General features: G+C 39.3%; 1 protein-coding gene across 1 annotated transcript; it reads right to left on the reverse strand.

Annotated features, from left to right (window-relative positions):
• Positions 1-717: 717 nt before the first annotated feature.
• LGSN (lengsin, lens protein with glutamine synthetase domain) lies at positions 718-18,563 on the reverse strand (the record flags this gene model as incomplete). Its single annotated transcript, XM_081997452.1, has 3 exons — positions 718-2,555; positions 4,032-4,210; positions 17,486-18,563. 3 exons carry the CDS (start codon positions 18,561-18,563, stop codon positions 1,356-1,358), a joined length of 2,457 nt encoding a protein of 818 aa, XP_081853578.1. The 3' UTR covers positions 718-1,355.
• Between the last annotated feature and the right edge of the window lie 593 nt (positions 18,564-19,156).

Raw genomic sequence — 19,156 nt, forward strand, 5'->3', positions numbered from 1 at the left:
AGAAGAGTGGAAGATCCATCAGTAGGCAATGAGCACATTTCTATTCACACCTTCTAATTCTGCAAGTTGACAGAGGCATTGATTGAATCTTGTTTTGAATTGTTTGAATCTTGAATCAACTCCACTGATGACCAAACACTTCCATTCACAAATTCCTACACATAGATCAAAATATTGTGACAAGATCAAGAACATCAGAAATCACCGTTGATGTGGAGGTCAGGTATGAAACCAGGGTTATGGTTAGTAATAAAGGATGACAGTGGCAACAGTAACAAAAAGAGAGAGTAAATCTGAAACCCACCTCCTGCCATTCCCAAAACTTTATTTTTCTTTACACCAGCTGCCATTTCTAATTTTAGGATGGGTCTTCTCTTCCTCTGTTTTAATGATGATTTGCCAGTCTCTGAATTAATATCTTCACTCATTCTTTCTGGTTCTAACTTATTTTTTGTGTTCTTTTCTTCACAGTCATCTTCTTCATCCTTGATAACATCAGGTTTCCCAATAAAGTCCAATTTAAACTCTTAATTATCTGGCTTTTTTGCCTTTTTTTTTCTTCATTTGCCATTCAACTCTGAATTAACCCATTAACTATCAAAACAGACAGAATACCAGCTCCTTTTTTATCGCACAGGGGCCTGAAACTCCTGGCTTTCTATCAATCATTCCCTCTTCAGGCCAGCATTTGATTTCTTTTAGTATCTTTATCCACTGTAATTCTTCATTCAACGTCAGAATTCCTCATGTATAGATTCTTTTATAATCCCTCATGCCTTTTTATTTATGCCTATTAAGATACTGATTCCTGACTGTCAGGTTCTACAGCCTCAGTCTGTTGCCCCTCTCTCTACAATGCTCATTATTCTAGCCTAGGTTTTAAATCAAACTCAGATTCTTCTGGTCTAGCAACCCTTCAGCTATTGAATAGGCTGGGAGAAATCCCATAACTGTGCTGAACAAGAAATTCCCCTCCTTCCTCAGTCGCTCTCCCGCCCTACACAGACCCATTATTCCTACTTTTCTACACATCGTACAGTCCTGTTACAGTTGTACAGTTCTTCTCCATTTCACCTTCTATTTTCTTCTTTTCATCAGCAGGTCTGCTCACTTAAACTAAAAAAAAAGAAAATACTGTTTTTTAAAAGCCTATTAATGTTATTTCATGAATACCAGCTTTGCACTGTCCTGAATATACACAGAAAATAAAATGCAATCACCATGTACTATAAAAAGGAGGAAGAAAAAAAAAACTGAAAGCATTAAAAACATTTTTAAATATATTTACTAATTTCAAGATTCTTAGCCATTCACTGTATACATTTGCACAGCATCACTACAGAACAGTGCTCCTTCTAAATAAAATACCCCAGGCATTTATTCCTTTCGCTATCCAGTTCTTCAGTTTCTAATTCATAATGTTTCATGGCAACAAAGTATCGGATAAAAGTTTCTCCAAATGCTTCCTTAATACACGAATCTTTCTCGAGTGCAACAAGAGCATCTTCTAGTTTCAGAGGGACTGACGAATGTTTCAGGTCATCAGTGTCATTTTCTTCTTGGAGCATTTCATCATACCTAAGTCCTCTCTTTACCCCATCTAGACCCGCAGCAATGGTAGCAGCAAGCACCAGGTAGGGATTTGCTGTAGCGGAACTTAATTTATTCTCTATGTAAGTGCCTTTGCCACCGTGACATTTGACATTAAAGGCACAGCTGTTATCATTATATGCCCATTTTGCATTTACAGTCTCTTTTGATTCTTTACTGTATTTAGAATAAGGCTTACGGCAGCTGGTAGTAGGAGCCATCAAGCAGCTGATAGCTGCCGTGTGTGCCAAGAGACCCGATAACCAATTTTTTCCAATATCTGAGAGCTCCTCAACTCCATAACCAGCAGAAAACAAATTCTTCTGGCCATTCAAATCCCACAGGCTATGTGACAGAGCCCCTGAATTGTAGAATCCTGATTCTGAGAAAAAGCTAGCCACATAGTTATACTTCTTAGCCACCTCTTTAATGCCTGTTCTAAACGTGAAGGCACTGTCAGCAGCATCTATGCCAAATGCCGGATGAAAAGTGATCTCCATTTGCCCAGGCCCACTGGAAGAAGAAAAGCTTTCAATGTTGGCACCAGCATAATACATTCCTTCAATGAGCTCCTGAATGAACGTCTGGTCATGGTTATTTAGTATCGTGGCTGCAGGAAAGGATATTGTCTTCGAATTTACAACCTCAGTAATGCCGTAAATGCAAAATTCATAAGTGAAGGCAGAGTGTAAAGAAAATCCATTGTCCTGCAGCTGGCTCAGCTGTTTCTTGGCAATGTGCCTCGGTGAGGTCATTAGCGGGTTGCCCAGCACGGTGAAGGAATCACATATCACTCTCGCAGTCTGCTCAGTCCAGGGCAGAATTCGAAATGTTGATAAATCAGGGTTCAGGATTATGTCACAATTAAAATTGGTTGCATTTATGTAGTCTAATTCATTATCTTTAGGATTCAGGGTCAGCTCAAGATAACTTCTGGGCATGGCAACACCATGAATTGCTTTCTCCTAAACACAGAGCAGAATGACATATTACCAAATGAGAAAAAAATTTTTATGTATGTAAAATATATAAAACTCACATTCTCAGTAGGACAATAGTATTTTTCCTAAAAGAACACTAAAATGCAGTGATCAGTAAAATGAAGGGCAACAGCCAGTTACTGTGTCATTATGAAGCAGAACAACCTTCTACAAGACTGGTATGAAAAACCTGGCATCAAGTATCCCATTGACCATTTTTTAAATTCCCATAAAGAACTGAAAAAATGTTCAACACCTATCTTGCATGGTCCTTATACAATTATGGGCATCACCAGTTAGGGGCAAACTTTGCAAGTCCAAACTTCTATCTATGAGATAAGATAGAAAAAAGTCCAAACTTCTATCTATGAGGCAAGACCCATGGCGATAAGAATTCAGGCTGTGACTTCTCTTTATATGCCTGACCATTTTTCAGATGCAAAGTTTAACTGAAAATTCTCACTTTCTGTGCTTATTAATTTTGGGGTAAAATGCAAGTAAGCAATTCCAAGTGAAAAATTATTCTAGTGTCATGAGATTATGCAGGGAGAAAATTAGAAGGGGCAAAGCCCACTGGAACTTAATCTGGCTACTGCCGTAAAAGACAATAAAAAATGTTTCTACAAATACATTAGCAACAAAAGGAGGGCTAAGAAGAATCTCCATCCTTTGTTGGATGTGGGGGGAAACAGTGACAAATGATGAGGAAAATGCCTTCTTTGCCTCAGTCTTTCATAGTAAGACTGGTTATTCTCAGGGTACCCAGCCCGCTGTGCTGGAAGATAGGAAAGGGGAGCAGAACGAATACCCCATAATCTAAGGGGAAATGGTTACACTACTTAAACACACACCAGTCCATGGGGCTGGATGGGATCCACCCAAGGGTACTGAGAGAGCTGGCGGAACTGCTCACCAAGCCATTTTCAATCAGTTCTCAGCAGTCCTGGCTAACCGGGGAGGTCCCAGTGGACTGGAGGTTAGCAAATGTGACGCCCATCCTCAAGAAGCGCCAGAAACAGGATCTGGGGAACTACAGGCCTGACAGCCTGACCTCAGTGCTGGGGAAGGTTATGGAGCAGATCATCTTGAGTGCCATCGCATGGCACATACAGGACAACCAGGCTATCAGGCCCAGTCAGCATGGGTTTCTGAAAGGCAGGTCCTTTTATTATGCATTGAGCCTGAAAAGATAATTCTGAGGAAAGAGATTATTAGGAGTTCAAAGAACTGAAATTACTAGCCTTATTTAATTAGTTTACTATTTGAGTGTAGAAAGGAATAGGTGATTGCAGAGATTAAAAAGTCCTGAGCCTTTGGGAACATTAACAAGTGGAGGGAACAGATAATTTGTTCTAAGTTTAAGTTTCTGCCTGCACTACGAAAAAAAAAAAGTATAAAATATAAATTAAGGACAAGGCCATGAAAACACATAAAGGTACAGCTAGAAACCCAAAAACTTACATGAAAAAAGCGAGAAGGAACATTCTTTGATCTTGACACACCATGGAGGTCTATTGATTCAAATCTGACAAACTGTACGTTGTCCCTGGCCATCTGCTGCTTAATAAATTCAATATGAGAGAACAGGTGAAGGAGAGTTGGACTTCCAAAGCCGTTTACATCAGGCTCTCTGCTGGATGCTATAAGTGAAGAGGAATGTTCATGTCAAACAAAATAATGAATGCTGGAACACAGGCTGTTGTCCTAAAAATGCAACAGTGGGAAACTGTGACATGGAGTGTAAAAACAAAAATAAGAAAAAGATATGGATCACAAAACATATTTGTAAATAAACACACTTTTTCTTCCCCGAAGACCTGTATAAAATCCCTTTTTTTTTTAATGGTCTATAACTTGAGTGTTTTTTTATGTTGGTAAGAGAACACAAGGGAAGCATATAGGAAAGCCAGGAATTTCTGAGGGATGCCTCAGCTGGTTTGTTGGTTGTTTTTAGGAACACAAATAACAGCTGGATACCTATTTCCCACTGAAAGTTGATAGAATTCTGATGCTATATTCCTTCAATGTCTGAAAAGTGCATGAATAGAGACCATGTTAAAAAGGTCACTTGTCTTCTGCTAAACCTTTCTGAAGACCACCTTGAGGAGGCCCGCAGTCTTCTCCACCACAAGCAGCAGACTTTTAGGAGAAGTTTATGCATTTATATGCTTGCTGTTACAGAGTTGTCTTCTTAACTATGTTACAGCAGCTGTAGGACTATATAAACTTCTTGACATGACAGGAGTTAACACCTTGGTATAACTTCTGTAATGGAGCAGAGAGCTGGGCACAGTAACTTCCTTTCACAGTCCGCTCAGTCCGTCAGCTTGCTTTTCTTTTGTGTGTCTGTGTATTGTTATTATTCAAGTTAAACTACTTAAGGTATTAATTTCCATTTAGTACAATAAACTAACTAGACCAAGGGTAAAATTAGATGTTAAGATATGAAAAAATGTGAAAAAATATTTCTTTCTACATTTCTGTGATGAAAGTCCTCCATTCTTCCAAGGAGGGTGAGAATATCTTTAGATCAATTTTTGCAGGTCTTTCAGATCCACAGTGGAAGATCACCAACAGCAAGAATTCATCACTACCCTTCAAGAGGAAGTTAAAAGCATCATGCTGAGGCACTACAAAGGTTGGCAGGAGCACTCCCAATCTCTCCAGTACCAAATTGGAGTACATCTCCTTCAACAGTAGCCAGGTTTTAGCAGGCACAAACACATCTTTTTTGAGCAACCTGATCTAGTTGAACATGCCCTTGTTCGTTGCAGGGGGGTTGGATTAGATGACCTGTAAAGGTCCCTTCCAACCCAAACTATTCTGTGATTCTACGGCCTCTCCTTTGGGGCAAGCAGGACTGCCAGCACAAGGCTGTAAGGAGGCTCTCCAGCTGGGCCAGCACAAGGCTGTATGATTATTCCCTGAGAAGGCAGCAAACTCATCCACAGCCTTAGACTTCTTGGAGCCTTTGAATATTACTGGAGCATCCTCAGCTTCAGATGGCAAGGAGGAGACAAGGATACTTTAGGTCAGAAAAGTAAGATGGAGTTAAGTAATAACAGTGCTCCCTGAAGAATAACAGGTGAAAGCACAGGACAAAATCCTAAATAAATATAAGAGTCTATAGGAAAACAGAGTAAAAATCAAAAAGGTAGAAGCAAGAAAAAAATTATTTTGTCATATCCACTTCTCCTCATGACATCTTTCCCTTTGGCCTGCTTCAGCTGTAAGCTGCTTATGAAAATAGCTTTTTTCCTCTATCTTCTATAAACACTAAGGCACTACATCCTTTAAAAGATGTGCATTAAATAAGGAAGTCCCGTTTAAAGATTTTGTGCACGAGACTGTTACAGATGCTGCCAAAACACAAGAGCTAGCAGGGAAGACATGCGAACTGGCCTTGTCTTTGCGTATGTCATCCAAGTAATATTTATTTGAATACTACTTCAGCCATCCAGTAACGTTGTTTTACAACATGAATGTTCACCGACATTTAGCAGATTTGACCTCTTTGTGAATGTGGCCATCAATTAGAAGTTTATTAACAGCTAATGAACTGTGGCTATTTATTAGATTAATAGAATTAAAAAAGATTCTGAAAATCTTCCTACAGATTACACCGAGTAGCGTTTTCTTCAACTCCAGGCACAGAAGCCTGAGGTTTTTGCCTCTGTAAAATCAGTGCTCAATCCTTTATTCTACAAGTCTTTAGTTTCCTGTGAAAGATAGTAGATATTTCCTGTCTACCACCTATCACATGGAGATTTTTATGTCTTCATATTATTCAAAGTAAAGTTTGACTGGCAACCCTTGACATCAGAATATTGTCAACTTTTGATGTAAATTTTGCAAGTTTTTCTTATAATGTCCTGAAATGTTGCCTGTTACATTTGCATCTACTAAACAAACATTTTTCAGGTAAAAACATAGAATTCATGAAAAATAACAACATAACTCTGACCCAAGTAACTCTTTAAATCAGTATTCCTAAGAGATATAAATGATGTAAAATCAGTATCTAAGAAAAACACAAATGCGATATGCATTCATATTAATGATTTATGAATTTGTTTAAAAAGTAAAGCTACAAATATATGTAATTTAAACATCTACCAACGGAAAGTAATTTTCCAAATTTTATATATATCCCAATTGTTTTCAAGCTAAAGTTATTTGAATAAATGCATAAATACATAATTAGATTATGTAAAATAACATAAATTAGCAGAAAATTTCTAAAAAAAAAAAGTAGTGTTTTAAAAGAACATTAAGCAAACAAAAATTATTAACTGAAGAAGCAAAAACTTATCTTCTCCAGTTGGACTTATTGTGATGAATGATAGATCTTTCTAAATTATGAGACTAAAATTTATATATGGATCTAGTATTAGCCTAAAATTAGGCTATATACCAGTCTAGACAGCCTGCTACTTAAAAGACAGATACTTATCAAAAATCTGTTAGTATCAACAGAAACACTATTTAGAGGCAGTTCATCTTTTATATCATTTCCAGATTATCTTTCCCATTGAAATAATATGTGTCTGTAAATTATATGATAAGTAAAAAATATCATCATGACAATGTCTCTGACTGATTTTGGAAATATGAAAGGGGATTTGTTTCTTAATTAATACTTAGTGAATAAATACTGACAGTACTTACTTTTCTCCAGCACAGGTCCCAGAAAACATTTTCTTGATAGCAACTAAATAAATCACTGGCAAACTAAGTCCATGAAGCCAATGATGACTAAATTTTGGAAAGGTGTAGTAAGGAACAGAGTACTCTGTCTTTTCGCAGTTTGTAGAGTCATTATCCAGAGAATTAGTTACCGGAGATAAGGTAGCTCATAAATAAGTATTAGACAGGTCTAGCTGCTTTAGATACACAGTCTAAAAGTCTTACATTCTTATGAGGGAAGACCGTCTTCAGGAGTATAACTGTTACCCTAGTTCTCTGGGCCTCTAGAAATAACGGCATCTTTATTTTTATTTCAGAAAATTTACTTATGGAAACATGTATGTAAATTTCACAAGATGCTCAGATTTTGGTTCAGACTTTCATTTTAAAATCAAATATTAATCTCGACTGGCCATCTTTCTCAAAGCAGAATGGTACATACAGATCCTTAGACATCTATATCAAATCAGTGGTGCGCAGAGAAGCATTTAACTTTTGTTTTTCTATGGTTCTATCCGTATTTCCCATTTAAGTTACCACTGAGAAACAATTAGTATTACTCATGTTTCTTTTGTAATTAGTACAAAATATCTACAAATATAAACAAATTATCTTCACATATTTAAAAAGTATTCATAACAGAAAACTACAAATATTACCCAAAAACTACAAATTATGCATTTTATTATTGTTGTTATTGTTATTATTGTTATTATTATTTTAGTGGAAGAGTGGTACCATTCTTAAATTATTAATATTGAAATCATTCAGATTGCTGAGGGCAGCTGACATCAGTCTAGGGCAAATAGTTAACATTAGCTTTTTATTAGCATTAATATCTTTTTTATTAGCAATAACATCTTCTCAGCAACAGAAAAGTGCCACGACAGAAGAAAGTGCACGTCCCAGATCAATCTGTCATTATCCACTTGTTCAAAGAAATCCTTTCCCATGGTCCCTTATTAAATCACACCGCATCAAAAACAAGCAATTTCTCAGCTCTATAAGAGGTGACTGTGTCAAACTGATGAAATGAAAAGAACATGCTACATGTTGCCAGGGGACTTGACAGTGACAGGAACAGGCTGACCTAACAAATGTGGTAATATTGGAAACTCTTCACGGAGAAACACGACCACCAATGTAACGTAAGTCAATAGCAGCAGACACCAGCAGGTAGACTCCAGACACAAATCGCGCACTGGAGAAGGAGACGTGTTTCCATCAGTCCTCCTCCAGTCTTTTCCTCCCGCTCTGTCTCCAGCTGTGCCAGATGTGTTTCCCCTTGAAATGAGGCTGCTGCGGCCATGCAGCTGCTACGCATCCTCCTCCTGCCCCATGAGATGGTGTCTGGTCGTGACTGAGTCCCACTCAGCATCACAGCACACATCCCTGTGCTCTGGGGCACGTTGTGGCCCCTGTCTCAGAGCGGTAGGGAAATAAAAACCCTTGCAAGCATAGGAATTGCTATGCCAGTCAAGGCAGCGCTTCATCAGACCGGATCTGTCCTTGGCATCAGCTATTAACAGGAAAGGCAAGGCGTTCTTTGCAAAAGATCTGTCTAAAGAGAATGGGTTTTGCAGTGCCTCACTAAAAAGATGCTCTTGTGGTTAGGAGCAGAAGGGTTAATATCTAAATTTGTCTTACCTTCTTCTTCAGCCTCAGAAAACTAATGCTGGGTGCTCTGCAAATCTATGTGAATACTGACTCCCTTTATAAAAACAGATACCGCGTGCTGATGGTACCCACCGGCAATGAGTCCCACAGGGTAATCACACATCTACATACTTCTAAATCCCACGGAAATTGCTGTCAGTACTAATTTAAATACGACTCCACTTTTGTATTTAAGAACAGCCAGTCTACTTGGTTTTTAGAATATTACTTACCGTTCTCATGTTTGTCTTCATTACCAGCCTCTATTTCCCAAACCTCATATGACAGTTTTTCCTGTGCTCAATCTAATTCTCTTTTAAAGAATTTAAAGTCTCTCTTTTCTACTCCTATCTGGTTTTTAACACAACAAATAGAAATGAGTACTGTTTTACATTTAAATGTTACGATTGATGTGAACAGTGATCAGAAGTACGTTCAGTTGAAAACATTATGTAATTTACATTTCTTTTTCACCCAAAAAAAGTTTTGCCAAACATGTTTACTAGTATATGAATAAAGTATCTGATTTCTGCAGTCAAGCACATAAAAAAGGTGTTTCCTACCTCTTATTTTTGCTCCCTTACAAGACCTCGGACAGGGGAATAAATATGTAAGCATACTAGAAACTTAGCAAAGCATGGGAGACAGTAAAAATATTTCCCTGATCTGTTTGATATTGATACTTTCAATGTTTTTTCCATCTGTTTCTTTGTCTCATGACATTCTGCTTTCTTTTTAAATCTTAACTGTAACAGAGACTTTTTTACTGATATGGCCATGGCTCTTTTTCATTATTAGTATAGCTAATTTAGAGACCAATGAACAGTTTCAATCATCCATGAATTATTCTCTCCAAACTGTACAACAACATGACACAGCTTCTCAGAGGATGCACATCATCAAGAATTGAATTCAAAATAAGATTTTATTTCTCTATAGAGGGTATTTTATAAAATGTCTCTTCTGTATTGAATAAGAAAATTATCACGGTTTTATAGAAAATTTTCCATCTAGGCAAGAGGATTTGAAAACAAAATATGCAGGTGTCTGAAAAAAAATTATGGCGAGTAATACCCACTGGAACTACCTAACTAATAATCCTAAACATGATGGATCTGGAGTGGCATGTCTCTCTTCAACCTCAAACAGAATATTTGGATTTAAGGAAGGAATCAGTGAGCAAAGTTGTGTGAACTCAGGTATACACTATTGCAAACTAGCTAGCCCCTTCTGGTCTGAAAATGTTTGACTTAATTAAAAAAAAATCAAGCTGAGAATGAGTAAGAGTGCCATGTTAAATGAGAAGCAAGTTTTTTTAGGGAAGAGAAGATTTTACATGGTATTGACGGTATGGACTAAAGTCTTCTTAAATATGTTGTAAAAGGAGTGGCAGCTGGCAGAGAGATCAAGCAGAGAATGCATGTGGTGGGTTGACCCTGGCCAGATGCCAGGTACCCACCAAAGCTGCTCTATCACTCCCCTCCTCAGCTGGGCAGGGGAGAGAAAATATAACGAAAGGTTCACGGGCTGAGATAAGGACGGTGAGAGTTCACTCACCAATTACCGTCAGGGGCAAAACAGATTCAGCTTGGGGAAAATTAATTTAATTTATTACCAATCAAATCAGAGTAAAGATAATGAGACCTAAAACCTAAATCTTAAAATACCTTATCCCACCCCTCCCTTCTTCCCGCGCTCAACTTCATTCCTGATTTTCTCTACCTCCTCCCACCAAGCAGTGCCGGGGGACAGGGAATGCAGGTTGTGGTCAGTTCATCACACATTGCTTCTGCCACTCCTTCCTCCTCAGAGGGAGGTCTCCTCACACTCTTCCCCTGCTCCAGCATGGGGTCCCTCCCACAGGAGACAGTGCTCCATTAACTTCTCCAACATGAGTCCTTCTCATGGGCTACAATTCTTCATGAACTGCTCCAGCCTTGGTCACTTCCCCGGGGTGCCGTCCTTCAGGAACAGACTGCTCCAGCCTGGGTCCCCCCATGGGTGCCATCCTTCAGGAACAGATGGCTCCAGCGTGGGTCCCCCATGGGGTCACAAGTCCTGCCAGCAAACCTGCTCCAGCCTGGGCTCCTCTCTCCATGGGGCCACAGGTCCTGCCAACAAACCTGCTCCAGTGTGGGCTTCCCATAGGGTCACAGCCTCCTTTTGTCATCCACATGCTCCAGCACGGGCTCCACGGTCCTCCATGGGCTGCAGGTAAATATCTGCTCCACCGTGGACCTGCGTGGGCTGCAGGGGGACAGCCTGCTTCACCATGGTCTTCACCACGGGCTGCCGGGGCATCTCTGCTCTGGTGCCTGGTGCACCTCCTCCCCCTCCTTCTTCACTGACCTTGGTGTCTGCAGAGTTGTTGTTCTCACATATTCTTACTCCTCTCTTTGTCTGCAGTTGTGCAGGTTTTTTTTTTTTCCCCTTATTAACTCTGTTATCCCAGAGGTGCTACCACCATCGCTGATGAGCTCAGCCTTGGCCAGCGGCAGGTCCGTCTTGGAGCCGGCTGGCATTGGCTCTATCAGACATGGGGGAAGCTTCTAGCAGCTTCTCACAGAAGCCAGCTCTGTAGCCCCCCTGGTACCAAAATCTTGCCACACAAACCCATACAATGCATTTCACTCACATTAGGTCTAAACTAATTGTTTTGGCAATCTCTCTCTGTTACTAGAGAGTAAGCATCTCCAACGGATGGGAAGATTTACTGTCTGAATACACCTCTTTCGCTCACAGAGTCATAGGATGACTAGCTTACTACAGGCACCAGAGACAGCTGAGTTGGATGTCACCCAAAAGGGGACAAAACAGATCAGAAAGATAGGATGGAAGTGCTATCTGAGCATTTTTGTTTTGTATAGATTGAGGGGGGAAAATGGAAAATCATATAGAGTCACAGAGCAGGAAGATTTCAGCTATTGGTGTGGAAGCTAAAGGACTTAAGAGTTTTGGTTGGCTTTAAAGAAAAATAGCTTCTCTTAGAGCTTGTGAGGTAAAAAATAACAAGTGGTATATAGCTCGGTTCAGAGGGAAAAAGAAAGAAATAGGCAGAAAATATGACAGTGTGTTCAAGAGAAAATAAGGGCTATCAAGAAGGTTTGGAAAGGAGCCAAGCTTTAGTCCTGCTATATTCAAGTTGAGTTCAAAATGTAGAAAAAGAAATATTTGAAAAATTTTATTGAACTGCAGATAGAGCTTGAGGAAGGAATATGAAGGAACAGTATGGAAGTTCAGAAACAGTAAAGAAACAGTACAGTTTTTCACTTGAGGCAAGCTGCAAGAACAGCACAGATTATGTAAAATAGAAAGCAGAGCAGAGTAGCGAGTGAAAATCAGAGTCACAGAATCACAGAATCATTAAGGTTGGAAAAGACCTTTAAGATCATCAAGTCCAACCATCAACTCAACACCACCATGCCCAATAAACCGTGTCCTGAAGTGCCACGTCCACACGTTTTTTGAACACTTCCAGTGATGGTGACTCCACCACCTCCCTGGGCAGCCTGTTCCAATGCCTGACCACCCTCTCGGTGAAGACATTTTTCCTAATATCCAATCTAGACCTCCCCCGGCGCAACTTGAGGCCATTTCCTCTCGTCCTATCACTAGTTACTTGGCAGAAGAGACCAACATCCACCTCGCCACAACCTCCTTTCAGGTAGTTGTAGAGAGCAATAAGGCCCCTCAGTAATCCTAAATCCTAAATCATCCCCCAAGTTAGACATGGTTATACTGCAGAAATGACAGCAGAGGCAGTGAATATGAAGTGCCTGGAGCAGGAACTTGTGAACCTCTCCTGTGTCCATTTATATCTCCTGATTGTCCACTTACAGCTCCTGAAGAGCATCCATTTCTATTTCTTCACCAGTGACTAGCAGAATTAGTGGAACAAATGTGCTTCTTCCAGGTGAGCACAGATGACAGTGAAACCACAGGGGGACTTCAAATTTTGTTCAAACTGTGTGGTCAAACTTCTTAATTTCAATGGAACAAAAAGCTTAGGCTATTTGTTAGTCTTCTTTGACATATTTCTACCCTAAATACCAGGTATTTTCCTTTGTCACTGCCTTATTACCAAAAATAAGAAATTTAAACAAGTTAAGAATTACAACACAGTATCACAGAATAATTTGGGTTGGAACGGATCTTTAAAGGTCATCTAGTCTAACCCCCCTGCAATAAGCAGGGACAGTTTCAACTAGATCAGGTTGCTCAGAGCCCCGTTCAACCTGACCTTGAATGTCTCCAGCAATGGGGCATCTACCACCTCTCTGGGCAACCTGGGTCAGAGTTTCACCACCCTCCTTGTCAAAAATGTCTTCCTTAGATCTAGTCTAAATCTACCCTCTTTTAGTTTAAAACCATTACCCCTTGTCCTATCACTACAGCTCCACCCCTACTGCTAAAAAGTCTTTCCCGATCTTTCTCAGAAGCCCCCTTTAAGTACTGGAAGGCTGCAATAAGTTCTTCCCAGAGCCTTCTCTTCTCCAGCCTGAACAACCCCAACTCTCTCAGCCTGTCCTCAGAAGAGAGGTGTTCCATCCCTCTTATCATGATCAATTGAGGTTATTAATTGTAGTGGAAAAGGGAATTACTTGTAGGACTTATGAACTCCACTCTTAAGTATGAAAGAGAGCCTGTTAGTAGCTACTTTATATGCTTTTTTTAAAAAATAACAACTTAGCAAAGAACTTAGTGTTTGGGATCAGCATCCACATAGCATTTCATGTGATTCTTGGAGTGTTCAATCCTCTTTTTGCTGTGCACTTGAAATTTCAACAGTCACTGGGTAGCTACTGATGCCTGCAGCTATAGCTAAGTCCTATTTTCTTTCTTCAGAGATTTCCTTCTCCCTCCTACAGTTCCTGATCCTATCCTGGTCATATTTGCATGGCCTGACTTTATATCTTCTCAAGAAGATGAGCACTGTTGAGAGGCCCTGCTTCTGGAACTCCTTAGGTTTCTGGCAGCCCAGCTCTGCAGTCTACACTCAAGAAGATTTTAACAAACTTTTTTGTTCCCAGCTACAGACCAAGATATACAAAGGGGATTTGAAGCCTTAGGTGACAGCCTGATTCCAGTGTGTTGCCCACCTACAGCTACCTGGAGGTACTGTTGTCTCATAAGCTCCAGAAGAGACATTTCTCTTGAACCTGTGTGGTGGCACCAGGCTCTACAGGTCCCTCTGACCATACATAGTGTGAGTGGCTGATGAAGCCACCTGGAGTCCCTGACTCTGGCAGCCCCCTGTGACAAAGAGAAGCCCAACAGTGTGATGTATCGTGATCCTTGGGAACCTCACATCCCTAGAATAAAGTTATTTGGCCTCCTCTCTGACTACTGTAGTATAAATACTTTAATTTAGTAGCATGCAGAGTAGCATGTGATAAGATCTGAGGTCAGAGAGGTCAATACACACTTACATTATTATGCTGTATATACTATACACATAGTACATACATGCATTTGTGTGTGTGTACGTACCTACTGTGAAGTGTTATATAATGCTATATACATTAAATTTCGTCTGAATTTTTACTGTTTGGAAGCCTCTCTCTCGGTCTCCCAAGAATGCAGGTGCTGAACAGCTTAAGCAGCACATGATTATTAATGACTACATACCAATTTGCAGAAGTGCACATCATTATCATATATAGATATTATGCAAATAAAATTCATGTTAGTGTAGTCAGTACATTTGCCTAATTAGCTACATATGTTAGTTTCTATCTTTCCATGGTGATGAATTAGATTAAAAGAGCTTCAGCTTTAGCTTCAGCTCCAGTTTCACTGACACCGTCCAAGTAATATTTTTCATATTGACCAAAATATCTTGCATACCTGTCTCTTTTCTATTATTCTTTTTTTCCCAAGTCCAAGCACTTCTTTTACAGAAGAACTGCCAAGCAATGGACAAAATGCACACACAGTAATATTTCCACAATTTCCAATCAGAATTTGAGAAAAAATATATGGATTTATTATTTTAGAGAGACGTTAATTACGTAACTCACATGACTGTATTTCAATCCTCTGTCTTAACACTGAATCACTTCAAGCTCAGCTACATGTCTTAGTCTTTCTGCTGCTGACTTCTAGAGATTGTCCCTTAACTGTGTACTTTTAGAACCATAAGGTATATTCCTGATTTAGCCATGGCATCCAAACATGCATAGTGCTCAACATAGCAACCAAGTACATACACTGGGCACTGTTTATGTAATAACCATATATGTATGTATAGTCATATAATTCCAGTGCTCTCCTACTTTGTATTCCATATTAAAGAAACAAAGAGAGGAAGAGAACAATTTATTTTTTATGCATATTTAAAAAAAAAAAAATGTTTGGAAAAATTTTGGATCAAGTTTTCTGATTTGAGCAAGTTCAAATACTTGAAAACTTGCAAAATGCAAGAGGTTATATTTCAGATCAACTCAGTGTCAAGATATATTTAGATCCAAGACTTCTGTCCAGGCACTTTGGTAACTAAAATGTTTAAGGTAATATTTTATTAATAAAAATAAAATATTTAGGATTTGTTCTTAGCAATCTTAATAAATTATCACTTAATAAATTAAGAACAAAATACCATTTATGCAAAGGCTCATTAAAGACTGCAGAACGTTATCTAAAACTTTCTTCTCTTCGGTTAAATTACTAAATATATTCAATGAAAATTAAATTTGAAACACATACATTTCTAATTAAGTAGAAACTATGTCTGTGCATTCCATTTACTAGTGGAAACACACACTGAATCCTACAGTTTGTTTGGTCAAAGCCAAATGGAATCCAAACCTCATGAGATTACAAAACATCTGGTTTTGGGTTTGTTTCTGATGAGACAAAACTGTTTTCCCCCACCTCCTTTCCCAGTTATGTCTCTTCTATGATTCTCTTACAGCCATTGTTATTGCCAGTGATACAGAGTAGGATTAACCCCAGGTAGCTTTAGGTATTTCGGAGTTAGGCAAATAATCTAAACTAGTCATCATGGGACTTTTTCCGCATTGAGTGGGAAGAGATGCCCACCTTCAGAGGTCAGTTTCTCATCAACCTCTAATATTCTGGAGACAAAATGCCCGTCTTTCTCTACCGACTAGGTAATAAACTTGGATTAGCCACTTCACTTTAAGTGGCTAAAGTCAGGTTGAAATCTCCCTGTGGAATCTACAATTAATCTCTTCAGTTCCCTGTACCTTGTAAATGGTGTTATGACAAAGAATAGATATTCCTATATTTTAAAATTTATTTGCTGGTCTTGCAGACAATGAGAAAACAATAGTAGTCTAGATTTGACAATGCGTTTTGCTAGCCTTTCAGCAATGCAAAAAACAATGTAATCTGGAAAGGGAACAGCATCAAGTGTAGGCTGAGAAATAATACTCTAACCTCTTTATTCTAATAGGAGTGAATGAAAAGAGGTTTGAGCATGAAATATCTTTTCAAAGCTTTATATTTCTCATGCAGTGCCCTAAGTTAGCGCTGATAATGTTCACGGATATCTTGTTCAGACTTGTTCAAACTGGGTAACACAATAAGTCTACTGAGAAATCCTGCTGTAGCTAACAAGATTTGATAAATTCAAATTGTGTGTTTTCAGAGTATGTATAGCAATATTTCTACCTATCTGAAAGGAGACTTTAAAAAAAGCAGAATAACTTAATATTGTTTCACAAATTTAATTGTTAACATTATCTTTTGTTATGTAGTTAATAATGGACAAGGTATTTTATCAATGAAGAAAATAGGAATCATATTTCTTTCATCAGTGAGATAAGTAAGAAGGTAAGATATGTATCCCGAACAGCTGATAATATGGTCTGAGCCTCATGCTCCTGGAAATTTATTAATCTGATATCTATTCACCTGACAAATTTGTGTTTGCGTGCTTCCTGGAATAGACACAAAACAATGAATGGCACAAGCACATTACATTATCATAGCTAATCGTAGCTTTCACTTTGCTGATCCAGCTAGCCCACAAGTATAACGTTTACAGTTTCAAAGAAATCACAGCCTATTGGTAGCAATTAATTGGCTCTATAATCACTTCCAAAATGGACTTATTGAACAACATGACGATAAGTGGAAGTTCTCTGCCTCATTTGCTTTTCTTCCTCTATAGTTCATACTAGAAGTTTTGCATTCCAGTCCTCTCACAGGGTGAATAATTGAAAACATCATCCCTACATGGGAGCAATTTCCACTGCTGGAAATTTTAAAAGGAAATTTTAAGAAGCGCAGATGCCATCAGAGCTTTGCAGTGTCTAGTGGACCTTTGGGAAATGTTGCCTGAGCTCAGTTTAAATGAGGAAATATTTCAGTTTTAGTGAAAAAGACATGACCACTTGTGTGTGGCAGTTTTTGACAGGAACATAAACACTTTACTTAAAAAAAAAAAAAGCAGCATAGGTGTAGCGTGCAACTTCTGATCCATCCTGATCACACAAAAACCACAGGTGTCAATTCTCTCATGGTAAAGTTTGCAGCTTAACAAAACCCCACAAAACAACAGTAGCATTTTCTTTAACAGGACAGCAGTGATGTTTAAATATCCTTACCAGTGTGGCCTGCAGAGGAGTCAAACTGAATCTCAGGAGCCGTGCTTTCTGCATGTGTAGAAGCTGCTGGTAATCTCAGAATAAGTTGATCCACATCGCTTCCCACTGGTTGCTGTTCATCAGACCCGGCAGAGCTGAGGACCAGGAGAGATTTGCTCTGCTGCCCCACTCCCTTCTTGTGGAAGCTGTAGTACTTGCGATTATCCTCTCCAAAATGGGAACTAAAAGTCTCAAAGGGTCGGCCCTGCTTCTCAGCTGTTTTCTCACGGGGCTTTGAATTTTTCTGAGAAAAAGTGCCGCCCGCCTTGACACTGTAATTGGGCCCATAATCAGGCAGAGGACCTTCACTCAGCAGGTTTTTCAACTCTTGCAAACTTCGTTTAGAAATGTCAGGTGCCTCTGTGAAGGGCTGTGTGGCCCTGCTTCCTTGTGTGGTTACAGTACTGCCCAGGGAGCCCATCTTTATCATGTGAAACTTGACGTCTTTTTCTTCCATCCCACCTCGTTCTTGCTTACTCTCTGCCTTCTCGCTGCCCTCTCCCCTGCGCGCTGCCTCTGCGCACCCAGCTTTCCCTGCGCTCCTCACAGGTTGCATGCCCATGTGCTGCTCCCTTTTAGCTGGTGTATCTACTTCCTCGTGCATTTTTCCTATTATTCTTTTCCCAGTGTCAGCATTCTCCTGGACTTCTTGTGTTTCTCCAGACATGTCTTCTTTCACATCGCTGCCAGTATGGGAACTGTCATGACCCACTCTGTCCATTTGTACTGGAGGAAAACTAGTCATGTTTTGAAGAGATGGATCTGATGGTGGTTCTGAGCAACGAGTGGTACCTTGAAGGGCACAAGGATCTGGGATTTTTGAGGTGCGGGACAGCTCCATCTTCTCATTTTCTAAAGGCGGAACGTACTTTGTAGGACCTTTGACTCCCTTTTTCTTTCTGAAACCACATATATTGTTGCCATCAACTTCATCATTGTCACTTTCAGATGTGTTCTGTAACCAGCAATAAAATATACAACCAAATAACATGCATGAATGAAACAGAACATGGCAATGGAGTGCTACCACCAGCTGCATTTACCTTGTAGCACTTCCATTACTTCTTGCTGATGGAGTTCTCTGTGGACACTTACTGACCCTCAAATTCTGCTATTTTGATTGAAAAAATTCTCACAGAATTCTTTTTCTTATGTTTTAGACCAAAATTGGTGAAAATGCCTTCATAATATAGATTTTAGGCAAATTTATCAGATTAAAATATAAGACATTGTACACTGTGTGACATCATTTGTCAAACATGTGCCCTTTAAATGTGAAAAAAATGTATTCTAATAATTACATTTCAGTATATTCTTGGCCATATTAAAAGCATTTGTATTTATAAAGGAAATTTATTGCCCTGAAACACAGAACACTGGCAATCCTTCTAAGTACAGGGAGTGAAACCTGAAAACAAACAGCTTTTAAATGAATTTCAGGATCAATTCTGGCCAAATAACTGAACTTCCAGAGCAGTGGCTGAAAGGGTAAGCCTGTATTTGGATACCTAAACAGGAAAGAACCAGAAGATGGTGTTTACCTTGGTATGTGGCATTGATATGATTCGTATTGTGGCTGGGAGCAGATTTTAAAATAGATGTAAATATGTGGAGAAGGTGCAAAAAGGAGCT

This window comes from Phaethon aethereus (genome assembly GCF_964289735.1).
Source record: "Phaethon aethereus genome assembly, chromosome: 3".
Classification (NCBI taxonomy): Eukaryota; Metazoa; Chordata; class Aves; order Phaethontiformes; family Phaethontidae; genus Phaethon; species Phaethon aethereus.